Source organism: Polypterus senegalus, chromosome 15, assembly GCF_016835505.1.
Source record: "Polypterus senegalus isolate Bchr_013 chromosome 15, ASM1683550v1, whole genome shotgun sequence".
Classification (NCBI taxonomy): Eukaryota; Metazoa; Chordata; class Cladistia; order Polypteriformes; family Polypteridae; genus Polypterus; species Polypterus senegalus.
The window spans coordinates 85,512,189-85,529,171 of record NC_053168.1 but is presented as its reverse complement, the minus strand read 5'-3'; the positions used below and the strand labels follow the sequence as shown (position 1 = coordinate 85,529,171).

The window sequence follows — 16,983 nt, the reverse complement described above, 5'->3', positions numbered from 1 at the left end:
GCACAACGTGAGCTACCACAGCTATGCTGATGACACACAGCTGTACTTATCAATAGCACCTGATGACCCCGATTCTATTGATTCACTAACACAATGTCTGACTAGTATCTCAGAATGGATGAATAGTAACTTTCTCAAGTTAAATAAAGAGAAAACTGAAATCTTAGTGATTAGCAATAATGGATACAATGAGGCTATTAGAAATAAACTGGATACATTAGGATTAAAAGTCAAGACGGAGGTAAAAAGCTTAGGGGTAATTGTTGACTGTAATCTGAATTTTAAATCGCATATTAATCAGATCATTAGGACAGCATTTTTTCACTTAAGAAACATAAGTAAAGTTAGACCTCTTATATCACTGAAAGATGCTGAGAAATTAGTTCACGCGTTTGTTTTCAGTCGACTAGATTACTGTAACGCACTCCTCTCAGGACTACCCAAAAAGACATAAATCGTTTGCAACTAGTGCAGAATGCAGCTGCTAGAATCCTAACTAGGAAAAGAAAATCCGAACACATTTCTCCAGTTTTAATGTCACTACACTGGTTACCTGTGTCATTCAGGATTGACTTTAAAATTCTGCTTATGGTTTATAAAGCCTTAAATAATCTCGCCCCATCTTATATATCGGAATGTCTGACACCTTATATTCCAAATCGTAACCTCAGATCCTCAAATGAGTGTCTCCTTAGAATTCCAAGAACAAAACTTAAAAGAAGTGGTGAGGCGGCCTTCTGCTGCTATGTACCTAAAATCTGGAATAGCCTGCCAATTGGAATTTGCCAGGCTGATACAGTAGAGCACTTTAAAACACTGCTGAAAACATATTACTTTAACATGGCCTTTTTATAACTTCACTTTAACTTAATCCTGATACTCTATATGTTCAATTCATCATAACAACTATTCATGGTGGCTCTAAAATCCGTACTGACCCCTAATCTCTTTTCTGTTTCTTTTTCCGGTTTCTTTGTGGTGGTGGCCTGCGCCACCTCCACCTACTCAAAGCTTCATGATGCTCCAACAATGATGGATGGATTAAAAGGCAGAAGTCTACGTGACCATCATTCATCAAGCCCTTCCGTGAGAACCCTAAATCCAAAGAGGACTGTTTCATTTATGTTAGGTAGAATGCCCAGAGGGGACTGGTCGGTCTCATGGTCTGGAATCCCTACAGATTTTATTTTTCTCCAGCCGTCTGGAGTTTTTGTTTTTCTGTCCCCTGGCCATTGAACCTTACTCTTATTCGATGTTAATTAATGTTGATTTATTTTGTTTTCTTATTGTGTCTTTTATTTTTCTATTCTTTATTATGTAAAGCACTTTGAGCTACTGTTTGTATGAAAATGTGCTATATAAATAAATGTTGTTGTTGATGTGTATATATGTGTGTGTGTGTATATATATATATATATATATATATATATATTTATATATATATACACACACACACATATGCAAGTGCTGGTCATAAAATTAGAATATCATGACAAAGTTGATTTATTTCAGTAATTCCATTCAAAAAGTGGAACTTGTATATTAGATTCATTCATTAAACACAGACTGATGTATTTCAATTGTTTGTTTCTTTTAATTTTGACGATTATAACTGACAACTAATGAAAGTCCCAAATTCAGTATCGCAGAAAATTAGAATATTGACACCTTGCACAAGGAGGGCAAGATACAAGAGGTCATTGCTAAAGAGGCTGGCTGTTTACAGAGCTCTGTGTCCAAGCACATTAATAGAGAGGCGAAGGGAAGGACAAGATGTGGTAGAAAAAAGTGTACAAGCAATAGGGATAACCGCACCCTGGAGAGGATTGTGAAACAAAAGCCATTCAAAATGTGGGGGAGATTCACAAACAGTGGACTGCAGCTGGAGTCAGTGCTTCAAGAACCACCACGCACAGACATATGCAAGACATGGGTTTCAGCTGTCGCATTCCTTGTGTCAAGCCACTCTTGAACAAGAGACAGCGTCAGAAGCGTCTCGCCTGGGCTAAAGATGAAAAAGGACTGGACTGCTGCTGAGTGGTCTAAAGTTATGTTCTCTGATGAAAGTACATTTTGCATTTTCTTTGGAAATCAAGGTCCCAGAGTCTGAAGGAAGAGAGGAGAGGCACAGAATCCACGTTGCTTGAGGTCCAGTGTAAAGTTTCCACAGTCAGTGATGGTTTGAGGTGCCATGTCATCTGCTGGTGTTGGTCCATTGTGTTTTCTGAGGTCCAAGGTCAACGCAGCCATCTACCAGGAAGTTTTAGAGCACTTCATGCTTCCTGCTGCTGAAGAACTTTACGGAGATGCAGATTTCATTTTCCAACAGGACCCGGCACTTGCATACAGTGCCAAAGCTACCAGTACAGCAAACTCGCCTGACCTTAACCCCATAGATTTTCTTTACATGTATTGTGAAGAGGAAGATACAATACGCCAGACCCAACAATTCAGAAGAGCTGAAGGCCACTATCAGAGCAACATGGGCTCTCTTAACACCTCAGCAGTGCCACAGACTGATCGACTCCATGCCACGTCGCATTGCTGCAGTAATCCAGGCCAAAGGAGCCCCAACTAAATATTGAGTGCTGTAAATGCTCAAACTTTTCATGTTCATACCTTTCAGTTGGCCAACATTTCTAAAAATCCTTTTTTTCCATTGGTCTTAATTTATATTCTAATTTTCCGAGATACTGAATTTGGGAGTTTCATTAGTTGTCAGTTATAATCATCAAAATTAAAAGAAATAAACATTTGAAATACATCAGTCTGTGTGTAATGAATGAATCTAATATAAAAAGTTTCACTTTTTGAATGGAATTACTGAAATAAATCAACTTTGTCATGATATTCTAATTTTATGACCAGCGCCTGTATATGTATATGTGATTGTGTGTGTGTGTGTATACACACACATATATATATATATACATACACATATACATATATGCATATACATATATATTATACATATACAGTACTTTGTATATACATATACATATATACACACACACACACACACAATCACAATTTGACAAAACTGCATTTAAGATTAGAAAGGAACTTGGAAGGAAATCAGTTATAAAAATCTGTCATCCTTGGCAAAAAGTTCTAGTACAGTATAGTATATGTATATGGAATAAGGGAGAAAAACTAAGAACAGTAAATTAGAACATATAGTTATTCATATATTGTGTGCTTGACATGACTATCCATTATTTCTATGAAGTTATTGTGCCATCAGCTTTGAAAATGTACTCTATTTTGAGGTCTCCATTTTTTTATTTGAAATTAGTATTGAAATGAAAAAGTCCAAACACTCAAATAACTGTTAAGGTTTGAAAGCTGTAGTTGGAAATGTTATCATACATGCAGTTTACAGTTAATTTACTTACCAATTTGCTTGCGGTATTGCTCAATTGGTAGCCTTGAGTTGTTAGCATCTTTCCGTCCCATTATGTAGTAAAGTATCTGAAAAATGTTCCACAAATGTTAAATCTAGTATAACTGTTACAAGAAACTATATCTTTATAATATTTTAATAACTTCTGCATTATTTTACATAAAGAATTGTAGACCCGCAGACTTTGTTATAATCCAAGCATAATGGTAGAGTTTTTGTTTTCCTATCTTTCATTGCCACTGCCTCTTCATTGCTATACTATTGTTGGATTTATGCATTTGATTTTGTCAAATGAGTGGGTTTAATTCCTATTTATGGAGACTAACTTAATTGGTAAATGCTTCCAAGATTTGGATGTAACATAACCTCAGGCCCGTTTTCCCCTAACGCCCTCAGAGAACAAGACTAAAGTAAAACCCATAAAAAGCCTGTGAACTCATCTCATGCTCCACCCTCTCTTGCCCTGCTTTTTCTAGTGCAAGTTCTAAAGAGCTCTCCAGAGAAATGCCAATGCATACTTTGAAGGCCAACATCGATAGGACCAGAGTTTATTGTATTGTATTCTTTCCAATTTGATTTGGCCAATTTTAAGTAAAATTAACTCTGTGAAGACAGGTGACTAAAGTCAACATCAAGGAGTAGAAGGTTAAACCCCAAAGTCTTGCAGAATGTAACTAAATTATGTGCACTTCATCCATTCATTTTCCTTATAGCAAGGCATAAATTTACCCAGTCAAGTGTGTCAAAAAAGGTTCTACGGAAGATGTTGCACTTTCAGATGAAGGTTTTCAGCTCTCAAAAAAAATAACCATGACACTGCAGTCAAAAAGCTGCCTCAGCAGTGCAACACTTACCCGTGAGCAGTGTTACTAAGCAATGCAAGCAAACATGACTTAGCATGCAATTGGTTACTTTGAATAGCTTTCTGCACTTCCAAATTATCACAGAGTGTTTAAATAGCTGTTAGCTAGTTGTTTTCCATAATTGGAAGAATAAAAAAAACCTAACATTTTCAGAATCTGAAAAAAAAAAATATATATTAATTATTCCAACTCTTTATACAGTCGAACCTCGGGTCACGACCATAATTCATTACAAAACTCTGGTCGCAACCCGATTTGGTCGTGACCCAAAGTAATTTCCCCCATAGGATTGTATGTAAATACAATTAATCCGTTCCAGACCGTACAAACTGTATGTAAATATATTTTTTTTAAAGATTTTTAAGCACAAAAATAGTTAATTATACCATAGAATGCATAGTGCAATAGTAAACTACAGTAAATGTAAAAACTTTGAATAACACTGAGAAAACCTTTAACAGAGAAAACTAACATTGAAAGAATTCACGCTATAGCCTTATGAACCGCTTGCTGTAAACACTTTATTTTCATCAGTTTTAACCACAGAGAAAAAAAATAAACATTTGAAAAATCCATAATTTATACAAAAACCACCCATAAGCAGCTAGGAAAACTAACCTTGCAGGAGTTCACGTGTAGCCTTACGAACCGATCGCTATAAACACTTTTTTTTTTTAATGAGTTTTAAGCACAGGGAAAAAAAAAAATGAACATTTGAAAAATCTGTAATTTATACAAAAACTAGCCATAAACAACTAAGAAAACTAACCTTCCATGAGTTCTGGCATAAAGGAAGTGAGGAGGAACTGGGTGGAGAGGAGATTACAGTTTTGAGGTAAAGTCGGTGACGATGCGGGTTCGCTGCATGCTCCCATCTCGCTTCCAGGAGCCCTTAAACCCGTCACCGTTAGTAATGTTACCATGAGCACGACAGTGAGGCACTACTGTACAATGGCGCAAGGGGATGGTGCAAAAAGTGCCATGTGCTTTTTATTAAAATCAACAAAACAACAATCAAAAGCAAAGTCCAAATTAAATAAAGTGCAATGCTTTCAGAATCCTTCAATAAATAAATAATCCCATAAAAACAGAAGTGAAGTGGAGGTTAAAATCCAATAGAAAAAAGTCTTTATTAAATACAACGAGGTTAAAACAATGCTGGAAGCAGTCTCTTTAAAAACAAGCCCGGTGCATTCTTTAACTGGTGACCCACGCTGCCTTCTTGGCCTTACGCGGCCAGCTGTCCTTCTGGTCACTCCAGCTCCTTGATCGCTCAGGTGGAGCAACCACTTCCTTCTGCCCCACGAGTGTCAGTGAAACACCCCTACTTGGGCTCACTGTCCAGCTACCTGCCTGCGAGCACGTGCTTGCCTGCACCGGTTCTTTCCACACTGCTTCCTGCTTGCTTCCTCACTCCGCAACCTCCGTCTTTCTTTTCATTATCCTCCCTTTAACCGCCTCGCGCTTCTATTTATGAAGAGGATGTGGCAGCTGTAGCACGGCTATTATTTATTTAAAATTGGCCTCGTGACGTGAGCTGTGGACCCGCTATACCACAAAAATCCCTCTGCGCAATGCACGTCTGACCAAGAACAAGGTACTGTACAGGCAGAGACTGAACACGTGCGTAAATCACCAGCATGAATGAACCGGAAGGGAAACGAAATACAGCACGAAGAGTTCACAGCGAATACACAGGGAGAGACTGAACACATGCGGAAATCATCAGCGCATACAAACCTGAAGGGAAACTGGCTTGTTTGTCTCCCGAGTGTGTGGTTGTGAACAGATGCAAAAGTTTGGCGAAATTTTTGGTCATAACCCAATTTGTACGTGGTCCGAGACGTTTGTGACCGAGGTTCCACTATATGTGTTTATTGTCTACATTGTATATTCACAGTGTTGTGTATGTGATCGGACTTATTGCACTGGTTAACAGCTTTTGTACTTGTCTAAAAACAGCTGCATCTCCCAGGGACTGCACAAGGTTCCTTGGCAATTGCAGATTTGCAAGATGTGAGCAAAAATGGTGGAGTGTGCATCCCATTGTAACATTTTTTTTCAAACCTGATCAATTCATTTCAAAGCTGCAGGGGGCCAGAGCATTTTTTAGAATTAGGTTTAACTGTCTACAGCAAAACCAGTTCTGGAGAAAATGCTAGTGGAGAATATACAAAAGCTAGAATGCTGGATTTTTAAGCCGAGCTACTCACTGTGCGACCCATTCTACGTTATACTGTGTGTAAATAATGATGTATTGCTCATAACCCTTTTAACCAAAGACTGCAACAAAAATAATAATACACAAGTCATACCTGCATATACCATCACAGATTAAACAAATAACACGTTTTAATATAAGCAAAACTTTCTTTTTACTACAATGTTTTATTTTTGAAAAGTTAAAGTGCTCTGTGATGTACAGTGGGATGCAAAACTTTGGGCAACCTTGTTAATAGTCATTATTTTCCTGTATAAATCGTTGGTTGTTGTGATAAAAAATGTCAGTTAAATATATCATATAGGAGACACACACAGTGATATTTGAGAAGTGAAATGAAGTTTATTGGATATACAGAACGTGTGCAATAATTGTTCAAACAAAATCAGGCAGGTGCATAAATTTGGGCACCGTTGTCATTTTATTGATTCCAAAACTTTTAGAACTAATTATTGGAACTCAAATTGGCTTGGTAAGCTCAGTGACCCCTGACCTACATACACAGGTGAATCCTATAATGAGAAAGAGTATTTAAAGGGGTCAATTGTAAGTTTCCCTCCTCCTTTAATTTTCTCTGAAGAGTACCAACATGGGGGTCACAAAACAACTCTCAGATGACCTGAAGACAAAGATCGTTCACCATCATGGTTTAGGGGAAGGATACAGAGAGCTGTCCCAGAGATTTAAGCTGTCTGTTTCCACAGTTAGGAGCATATTGAGGAAATGGAAGACTACAGGCTCAGTTCAAGTTAAGGCTCGAAGTGGCTGACCAAGAAAGATTTCGGATAGACAGAAGCGACGAATGGTGAGAACAGTCAGAGTCAACCCACAGACCAGCACCAAAGACCTACAACATCATCTTGCAGCAGATGGAGTCACTGTGCATCGTTCAACCATTCGGCGCACTTTGCACAAGGAGATGCTGTATGCGAGAGTGATGCAGAGGAAGCCTATTCTCCGCCCACAGCACAAACAGAGCCGCTTGAGGTATGCTCAAGCACATTTGGACAAGCCAGCTTCATTTTGGAATAAGGTGCTGTGGACTGATGAAACTAAAATTGAGTTATTTGGGCATAACAAGGCGTTATGCATGGAGGAAAAAGAACACAGCATTCCAAGAAAAACACCTGCTACCTACAGTAAAATATGGTGGTGGTTCCATCATGCTGTGGGGCTGTGTGGCCAGGGCAGGGACTGGGAATCTTGTCAAAGTTGAGGGACGCATGGATTCCACTCAGTATCAGCAGATTCTGGAGACCAATGTCCAGGAATCAGTAACAAAGCTGAAGCTGCGCGGGGCTGGATCTTTCAACAAGACAACGACCCGAAACACAGCTCAAAATCCACTAAGGCATTCATGCAGAGGAACAAGTACAATGTTCTGGAATGGCCATCTCAGTCCCCAGACCTGAATATAATTGAAAATCTGTGGTGTGAGTTAAAGAGAGCTGTCCATGCTCGGAAGCCATCAAACCTGAATGAACTAAAGATGTTTTGTAAAGAGGAATGGTCCAAAATACCTTCAACCACAATCCAGACTCTCATTGGAACCTAGAGGAAGCATTTAGAGGCTGTAATTTCTGCAAAAGGCGGATCTACTAAATATTGATTTCATTTCTTTTTTGTGGTGCCCAAATTTATGCACCTGCCTGATTTTGTTTGAACAATTATTGCACACTTTCTGTAAATCCAATAAACTTAATTTCACTTCTCAAATATCACTGTTTGTGTCACCTATATGATATACTAGCAGAATACCATAGCTCAGGAACACTTTAAAGAAACACATTAGAGATCTCAGAAGTAAAAGAAAAGGAAACATTTTAATAATAACGCCTAACATGATTGATAATGTAATTGTTTTGTCATTGTCATGAGTGTTGCTGGTGTCATATATATATATATATATATATATATATATATATATATATATATACATATATTACACCTACTGCACCAGCGTGTATATATACACAGTCAAGATATATATATACAAAGTACATATATACACATATACATATCTACATATATACTGTATATACACATATACTGTATATACAAATCTACATATATATATATTAGAGGTGGGACTCGATTAAAAAAATTAATCCAATTAGAGGCTGTGTAATAATTAATCTTGATTAATCGTATGTAATCGTACACATAAATTTGCCCCAAATCGGAAATGTTTTTTTTTTTATTTAAAAGGGTTTTAGTGGGCGACAGAATCAAATAATAGACATGGACATGAATTTAGTAAACTCAAGCGGTTTTAATTTCTGAAAAAAAAAAAAATGCTTTTAAACTGCATTTGAATTCAAAACAGAAACAAAAATATCATCCCTGGTTAAAATTGGGCAGACTTAAAAATGAAGTGGTAGTTTAAGTACTTTAAGTACATTTTCAGAATGGTATTGTCTTTAAATAATAATAACCAAAATTTCAACATAAAGTGCAGTTTTTCTTCTTAAAAAATAAGTCAGAAACATAAAAGGTAATTTGACCAACTTAATCTTTAAACTCTGAGTAACCTTAGCCACAATTATTTTGTACATTAGGCTAAAACAGTGTGATCATTGAACATTTTGTAATTAGATGTAATTAGAATTACTAACGGTCACGGAAGTCCAATGATCCCCAGTAAGAGCCACAAAGTCCGCTTTCTGCTTTTATCAAGGCTTCGCTCAAGTAGGTTTTTGAAATGAAATTTGCCTCTGATCAGTCACAGGAACGCGCTTCATTCCGACTCTAACATTTTTGTAGCTCTGATGTGTGCATCAGTGTAATCGATGTACCAGGAAATCATGCATTGACAAAAGTTCCCCTTTGCTTGGAATTGAAAGTGTGATTAAATGCGTTATTTTTTGTTATGAAGTACATGCATCGAAGCTTCTCAGCTGTGCTTGTGCTAAGAAAAGGAAAGATTTTAAAAATAACGTAACATGATTCTGCGTTAACCGCATATTTTTTCATACGTCCCAAACCAAGGAGATGCGAGGTTAAAATGAATCGGGAAGCGCGCGTACATACTCAGTGCATCCCCTCTCGGGAATCGAACCTCAGATGTCGGCGCTAGAGGCGAAGCCTCTACAATTGCGCCACGCCGTGTGTCTTGTCTATTTGAGAATATGCAGATCTGGGTATATATATACATTCGCAGCGGTGAAGTAGTGTGTTAAAGAAGTTATGAAAAAGAAAAAGGAACATTTTAAAAATAACGTAACATGATTGTCAATATACAGTAATTGTTTTGTGAGTGTTATGAGTGTTGCTGTCATCAAGGATTTGATTATCATTATTTGTTTCAATCAGGGTCGTATTTGTACGATGTGTTGTGTTCAAGTTACATTCCGTGTTTGTCAATCGTTGTAAAGATAAAAGGTTTCATTCATCAATTCGTTTCTTACTGCATTAATAAACAGCTCGTCTTCCTCTTTATCTGAGATGTGACACACTGCATGCACGGGTTCCTTTAGCGGGACATTCACTTTTTCCACCGTGTGCTTTGTTTCCGCAGTAGCTGCACTTATGAATATCATTCTATGTATCAGGCGCTTCATATTTTTTGCTGCCTTCTCAATTGTGTAATTCGGTTTTTGTTCAGCACTCTTTGGAACTGTTGCTTTTTGTCTGTGCACTGCGTCAGTTCACGTGAGCCGCTTGGTGTTCTTGCATCGAAGGTTCCCAGCTGTGCTGGTGCCATCTCGTGTGATGTCCACGGCTGTATGTAATGTCAGCTAAGACCCGGCACTTAAAAGTTTCTCTTGCAGTTTCGCTGAGTTTGTGCCAAACACCACCCTGACCATCTCATTTTCCTCTGCATAAGCACAGTCCTTCACCCGTGAAAATTTAGCGGTAGGGTTTCTATTGGATTGACGCTGACGCACTAAATTACAAACGCCAGCCTGTCTATGAACTTAATTTAATATAAACTTACGGTTCACGCCGTGCTTTGTTTGCACAGTAGCTGTACTTATGAATATGCTTGTATTTATGAATATGCTTGTATGCATCACTTGCTTCATAATCTTTTTCTGTCTTCTCAATTGTGAAATGGCATTTTTTGTTCAGCGCTGTTTGGAGGTCTTCTTTGTTCTCTACGTACTTACGTAGGAGGCGTGATGATGTCACACGAAACTCTGCCCCCCACAGCCATCCAGCTCAACTCCATTACATTATATGGAGAAAAATAGTTTCCAGTTATGACCATTATGCGTAGAATTTCGAAATGAAACCTGCCCAACTTTTGTAAGTAAGCTGTAAGGAATGAGCCTGCCAAATTTCAGCCTTCTACCTACACGGGAAGTTGGAGAATTAGTGATGAGTCAGTGAGTGAGTGAGTCAGTGAGGGCTTTGCCTTTTATTAGTATAGATTTAACTGACATTTTTTATCTTAACAACCAACGATTTATAGAGGAAAATAATGATTATTAACAAGGTTGCCCAAACTTTTGCATCCCACTGTATATAATATACTGTATGTAGAAGACCATCTCATCTATGTAATATTTTTGAACTGCTGCTACCATATCATAATAGCAAAAAAAGACAGGATTAAAGATTTTTGAAATTGAAAATTATTTTTTTAATTTAATGTGTAGTATATATTTGAATGATTTACAACCACGACTTTTAAATGATTGTGGAGATCGTGTGCATATTTTCTTATTGGGTTTAAAAACATAGCTTAAAAATGCTAGAAATTACTGCCTATCATGCCCACAGTGTTATCCTAATGACAAATGTTATATTATCAATATTGAAAAGAATTAATATCAGGGAAAAAGGACAACAAAAATGAATAAATAAATGACAACAAAATTATAAAACCATTGACAACAGTATGTAATAAGCTTTAAATAATTATAAATAAAACAATCTCATGGATAACAAAAAGCCAAAAAGCATTAATTGAAATTAAATAATGAATGAATAAATTAATTCTGTTTTAGTGCAATTTCATCACACTTCCAGTTGTCCCGCCTAGCTACTTTTTAGCAACAATCGACACCATGCATCAGAAAATGGTGGTGGACATAAAAAAGATGCCACCTAAGTCGAATGTTATTAATTGTTAATACTGCTAAACACACAAGGAAACAAAAAAAAAATGTAACCACAATACTCGGGCATCTGAAACCCCAATGTTTTTTATATTTTTTTTTGCTTGTGAAATATATATGTGTGTGTGTGTGTGTGTGTGTGAATACACAGATATTTTGGCAGGGGTAGGAGAAGGAAGAAAGAGATGAGTAAAGTAGAAAGGTGAGATTAAGAGGGTGGTGGTGTCACAGGCAATGTTCCCTCTAAGCTGAGCGCGTGAGCGATCGTTCACACGAATTCAGAGCATTGCTCATACTTCCCGCACGATCGCTCATTCCGACAGTGTCGCTCGTACTTATCGCGAAAATTGGTGCTCATAAATTTTTGGCTTAAACAAAATTTCGCTCATAAACAATGTTTTTTGCTCACTATAAGCTATTCCTTAGAAGGAACATTGGTCACAGGCTATCAAAGTGTTACTTTATTTTTTAGTTTGAGACCTATACCTAGCAACTGTAGCTAATAAATTGGAAACAAATTAAGAAAACAAAAAAAAAAGAAACATAAAAAACACTCAATTTAAAATATCTTCTACCATACATTTAAATATTACTTTGGGAAGTTAAACATATATCTTGCCTAAAATGAAATATTTTAAAATTTGATAATATATTCTTGTTGAACAAGGCCAATGCTATCTGTCTGAAAAGGAATAGAAATGCCTACATGGGAGAGGATTCAGAATCTGAATTGCCAATCTTTTTCTTCATCTGACCCCCTGCCCTACTTATACATCTTGAGACTCATTGCCTTTGATGAGCCAAAAAGAGATTTATACATGGGTCAGAATGTTAATGGGTCACATCCGCTATCCTATTAACACACCTGAGCCTTTCACAGTTCTATTTTCAAGAACAATAAAGCAGTTTAGAAATGGATAGATGGAAAAACTCCATTTAAAGCCATAACTAATTCCATTATGGCATAGAATCAACATGATTAAATTGTGTTTATGCCCTTTTACTTTAATTGTCCTTTTTAATATCATTACAAGTATTGTAATTAGCACAAGTTGCAAATGACCAACATAAAATGAAAACAAATATCAGTGAAACAAATACAGCAATCTCAAGAGTCCTAAATGTTACTGGTGCTGCCCTAATTGATGTATTTTTCAGTGCACTTAAGTGTTGTTGGCTTTTTCATTTTACCTTAGAGAAATAGTAGAACTGTGCCAAAACTTATTGTTTTCTAATTGATTCTGTTAGTTGGCAACATAGCCAAACCTGCTATCCCCCATTCTTTTAATCTACTATTCGGTGTTCTTTTAGCCTTGGTCCATGCAGCCAGCTGGCTTCAAAACACATTTTAGCAACACAAGGAATTTTGCTTCAGACTGCAGCACCTGGACAACTCTGCTTTTTCATATTCTCTATTTTTAAGTCTTTGTTTACAAACCACTTAAAAGTACATTTATGGAAACCATGCCACAATAAATCATTACTGCAATGGCTAAGGTTCTGTCTTCACTCACAATTAGGGGAGAGAGACAGACGGTAAAAAAAAAATGGCTAATGCAATCTTTTTTTTAAATAATGAAAAAGGACAATAAAATAAATCCTGCCATTAATAACTGTTTTCCATTTTCCTTTTCTTCATGGTGTCTGCGGTGGCACTTAATCTGTCCTGAACTGGATGTAGTAAAATGTACAATGATCTTACTTAGTTGATACTGTTTCCCCAATGAATGGTCCTTTTCAGTATGCAGAATAGCTAAGACAGTTGTAATTTGGATTTAAAACTACAGAGAGAGAGAGAGAGAGATAGGATACTTTATTAATCCCCAAGGGGAAATTCACATACTCCAGCAGCAGCCTACTGATAAAAGCAATATTAATTAAATAGTGATAAAAATGCAGTGCAATTTATAAAAAAAATGCAGGGTGGAGAGTGCAAGGTAGGTATAACAGATAATATCATTGTATAATGTTAACGTTTACCCCCCTCCCCCCTGGTGGAATTGAAGAGTCTTGTGTGGGGGAGGAATGATCTCCTCAGTCTGTCAGTGGAGCAGGACAGTGACAGCAGTCTATTGCTGAAACTGCTCCTCTGTCTGGAGAGAATACTGCTCAGTGGATGCAGGGGATTCTCCATGATTGACAGGAGCCTGCTCAGCACCCGTCGCTCTGCCACAGATGTCAAACTGTCCAGCTCCATGCCTACAATAGAGCCTGCCTTCCTCACCAGTTTGTCCAGGTGTGAGGCGTCTTTATGCTGCCTCCCCAACACACCACCGCGTAGAAAAGGGTGCTCGCCACAACAGTCTGATAGAACATCTGCAGCATCTTATTGCAGATGTTGAAAGACGCCAGCCTTATGAGGAAGTATACTGTAGTCGGCACTGTCCTCTCTTGAACACAGCATCAGTATTGGCAGTCCAGTCCTATTTATCATCCAGCTGCACTCCCAGATATTTATAGGTCTGCATCCTCAGTCACCTCTGATGATCACAGGGTCCATGAGGGGCCTGGGCCTCCTAAAATCCACCACAAATTCCTTGGTTTTGCTGGTGTTCAGTTGTAGGTGGATTGAGTTGCACCATTTAACAAAGTCCTTGATTAGGTTCCTTTACTCCTCCTCCTGCCCACACCGTCACGATAGCAGTGTCATCGGCGAACTTTTGCACGTGGCAGGACTCCAAGTTGTATTGGAAGTCCAATGTATATAGGCTGAACAGGACCAGAGAAAGCACAGTCCCCTGCGTCGCTCCTGTGCTGCTGACTTACGGCCAACAGGTCGATGTCCCTGCAGCAAGTGGAGATTTTGACGTTTACATGTCCAGGGTTGCACCATCTTGTGTTCACATAGAGAGCGAGTCCTCCTCCTTTCTGCTTCCAGCAGTTATTTGTGTCTCTGTGTGCTACAACTGTGCTAAACCTATGTAGCTCCACTTTACCATCTGTTTTAACATATTGTGTAGCATTAGAAAATTAATATTCTTGAAGCATATTGTCTCAAAAGCTCTACAAGGAGTGAATCACACACAGTATTTTACATATGCTACAACAAGAGGTATAGGATAGCAAACAATACAATGTAAACAAATTATACCACTTAATAGTGAAACACAGCAAGACGAAAATAGAGTTTTTTGAAATGGTCATCAAGTCTATATATAGTATATAAGTAATAAGTAAATATAACTAAATATTGTCTATTTTTATAAATTCCTAACATCTTTTATAGGTAGAAATAAGATATTGCATATGCATTAACAACTCTTCCAACCATACTGAATTATATCTCCTGCTGTCCTTTCTTGCATGTTGCGGTCCTGTTATGTTGTTTTTGTGTTACTTTTACTTCTCCCTGTATTTTATGGCCAATTCCAAACTCTGGGTTGTTAGACAGAAAATTATCAGTTTCTGAATTTGCTTGCCAATTTCAAGGCTCTCTATGGTCTACAATTGCTACGAGAACAATTTAAATCAATAAAGAAATGCTAAAGGCTTACGGATTATTTCTCTTAAGTATAGCACAAGATCTGAGATGGTATAGATGAAAACATAAAAGACATGTCGCTAGTGAGGTTGTAGGCATGTGAACCTTGGAGGTAGATGGATGTATGAATGTTCCATTACTGGGAATTGTTCACCTTTTTGCTCATTTTTACTGATATTTTCTCTTAATACTTAACAATACCACAATTTAAAACATTACCAACACTGGGGTAGCAGTTTATGGCAACAAACTTTTATGATCCACTGCATAGATGGGAAGATGACAACAATTCCAACTAGATGACCTTTCTGTGCTGATTTACAGAACACTGCAAGATTGCAGCTATCAACAATTAGAGACTCTTTCCTGGCAGACTGAGATTTAATCCATCAACAAATTGTGGAAGTAAAACCAGCACAAAAAAATGACTGGTAAAAAACTGGGTTTAGTCAGTTATGCAGTACAAAGATTAAAATTCATTCCTTGCAACGCCAGGTGGAAATACTGTCTTCCAAAACTATCACAGCAGGCAGTGGGGCATAGTGGTTATGGCTTTGGACTTCAAACCCTGAGGTTGTGGTTTTAAATCCCACTAATGACACTGTGTGACCATAAGCTGGCCACTTAACCTGCCTGTGCTCCAATTGGAAAACCAAAAGAAACGTAATCAATTGTATCATCAATGTTGTAAATTGCCTAGGATAAAGGTGTCAGCAAAATAACTAAAATGTACATCTTCCAAATAGGTGGACCTCAATGAAAGAACTAGAAGAAACAATGTATATCCTATAGGTATTCCAGAAAGTTTGGAAGGTGGGGATGCTGTGCTCTTTCTCAAAAATCTGCAATTTTTCCAGGACTGAAAGACTTTTTTTCCCAATGATTGACAGTATAGAAAGAGTATACGGAGTATGTCTCCCATTATGCTGTACTGCTGTGTTTTACTAGCTACCTAGACCAATGTGGGTTGGGGGTGGTCTCTGTGCTAGGTTGTCTTAATTTTGTTTTCAGAGTACAAGGGTCATTGAACCCTACAGGGAGAAACTATGAGGGAGTGGGAATGTTCAGCATTGCTTTGCTCATTACCAGGTTAGATAGATAGATAGATAGATAGATAGATAGATAGATAGATAGATAGATAGATAGATAGATAGATAGATAGATAGATAGATAGATAGATAGATAGATAGATAGATAGGATACTTTATTAATCCCATTAATAAATAAATTAATAAATAATTAATGGTTGCTGGTAAAGGGGATAATAGGGGTAGGGGTGCCCTGTGGAACTTCATTCTAACATGCATAGAAAGAGAAACGGACACTTCCAGTTAGATTAAGACAGATCAGGGGTGCGGAAATCCAACGTCCGACTCGTCCGACACGGGCAAATTGACCGTCGGACAAGTGTGTTTTTCTGGTTTCAGTTGTCCGCGGACAAGTGCAATTTTCTGCAGAAAAAAATATATGTGCTGTGCAGGGCAAATTTTTACCACTACTTTTTTTTACCACTACTTAAATTTTAAACATTTGGGCACGTACTTCATGCGGAAACAGTCTACTTAGGCATGTTCATCATGTCTCAAAAATTTTTCAAAGGAGAAGCGGTCTTACATAAGTATTTTACCCTACTATTTACACGCTTCGAGATGCGGTCATTTTTTCATGCCGACATTACGATGTAATCTGATGATTTTTCATAAATCGAGAACTTTTATATATTATTGATAAAATTCATTGTTTCTACATAAAAATGCAGTCATTTTACTTACAATGCAAATGTTTTCACCACATAACAAAGCTTGTTAGGTAGTTAATCTTTCCTGAAATTTGCGATTTCGCATAGGTTGTGATATATTGAGGAGTTAAGAAATTTATTGCGTGACAACTTCAATTTTGATGAGCTGTCTATAGATCGTTTTTGATTAGAGAATTTTTCATATAAAACAATT

The 16,983-nt window shown here is 37.5% G+C and overlaps 1 protein-coding gene across 2 annotated transcripts in view; it reads right to left on the bottom strand.

Moving 5' to 3' along the window:
* triqk (triple QxxK/R motif containing) overlaps window positions 1-16,983 on the bottom strand; it is a 134,508-nt gene that overhangs the window by 59,102 nt on the left and 58,423 nt on the right. For both annotated transcript variants that reach the window (XM_039737100.1, XM_039737101.1), the window contains exon 3: window positions 3,396-3,471. In XM_039737100.1, coding sequence (XP_039593034.1) covers window positions 3,396-3,456 — 61 coding nt within the window. In that variant the 5' untranslated portion in view covers window positions 3,457-3,471. The remainder of the gene's footprint in view (window positions 1-3,395; window positions 3,472-16,983) is intronic.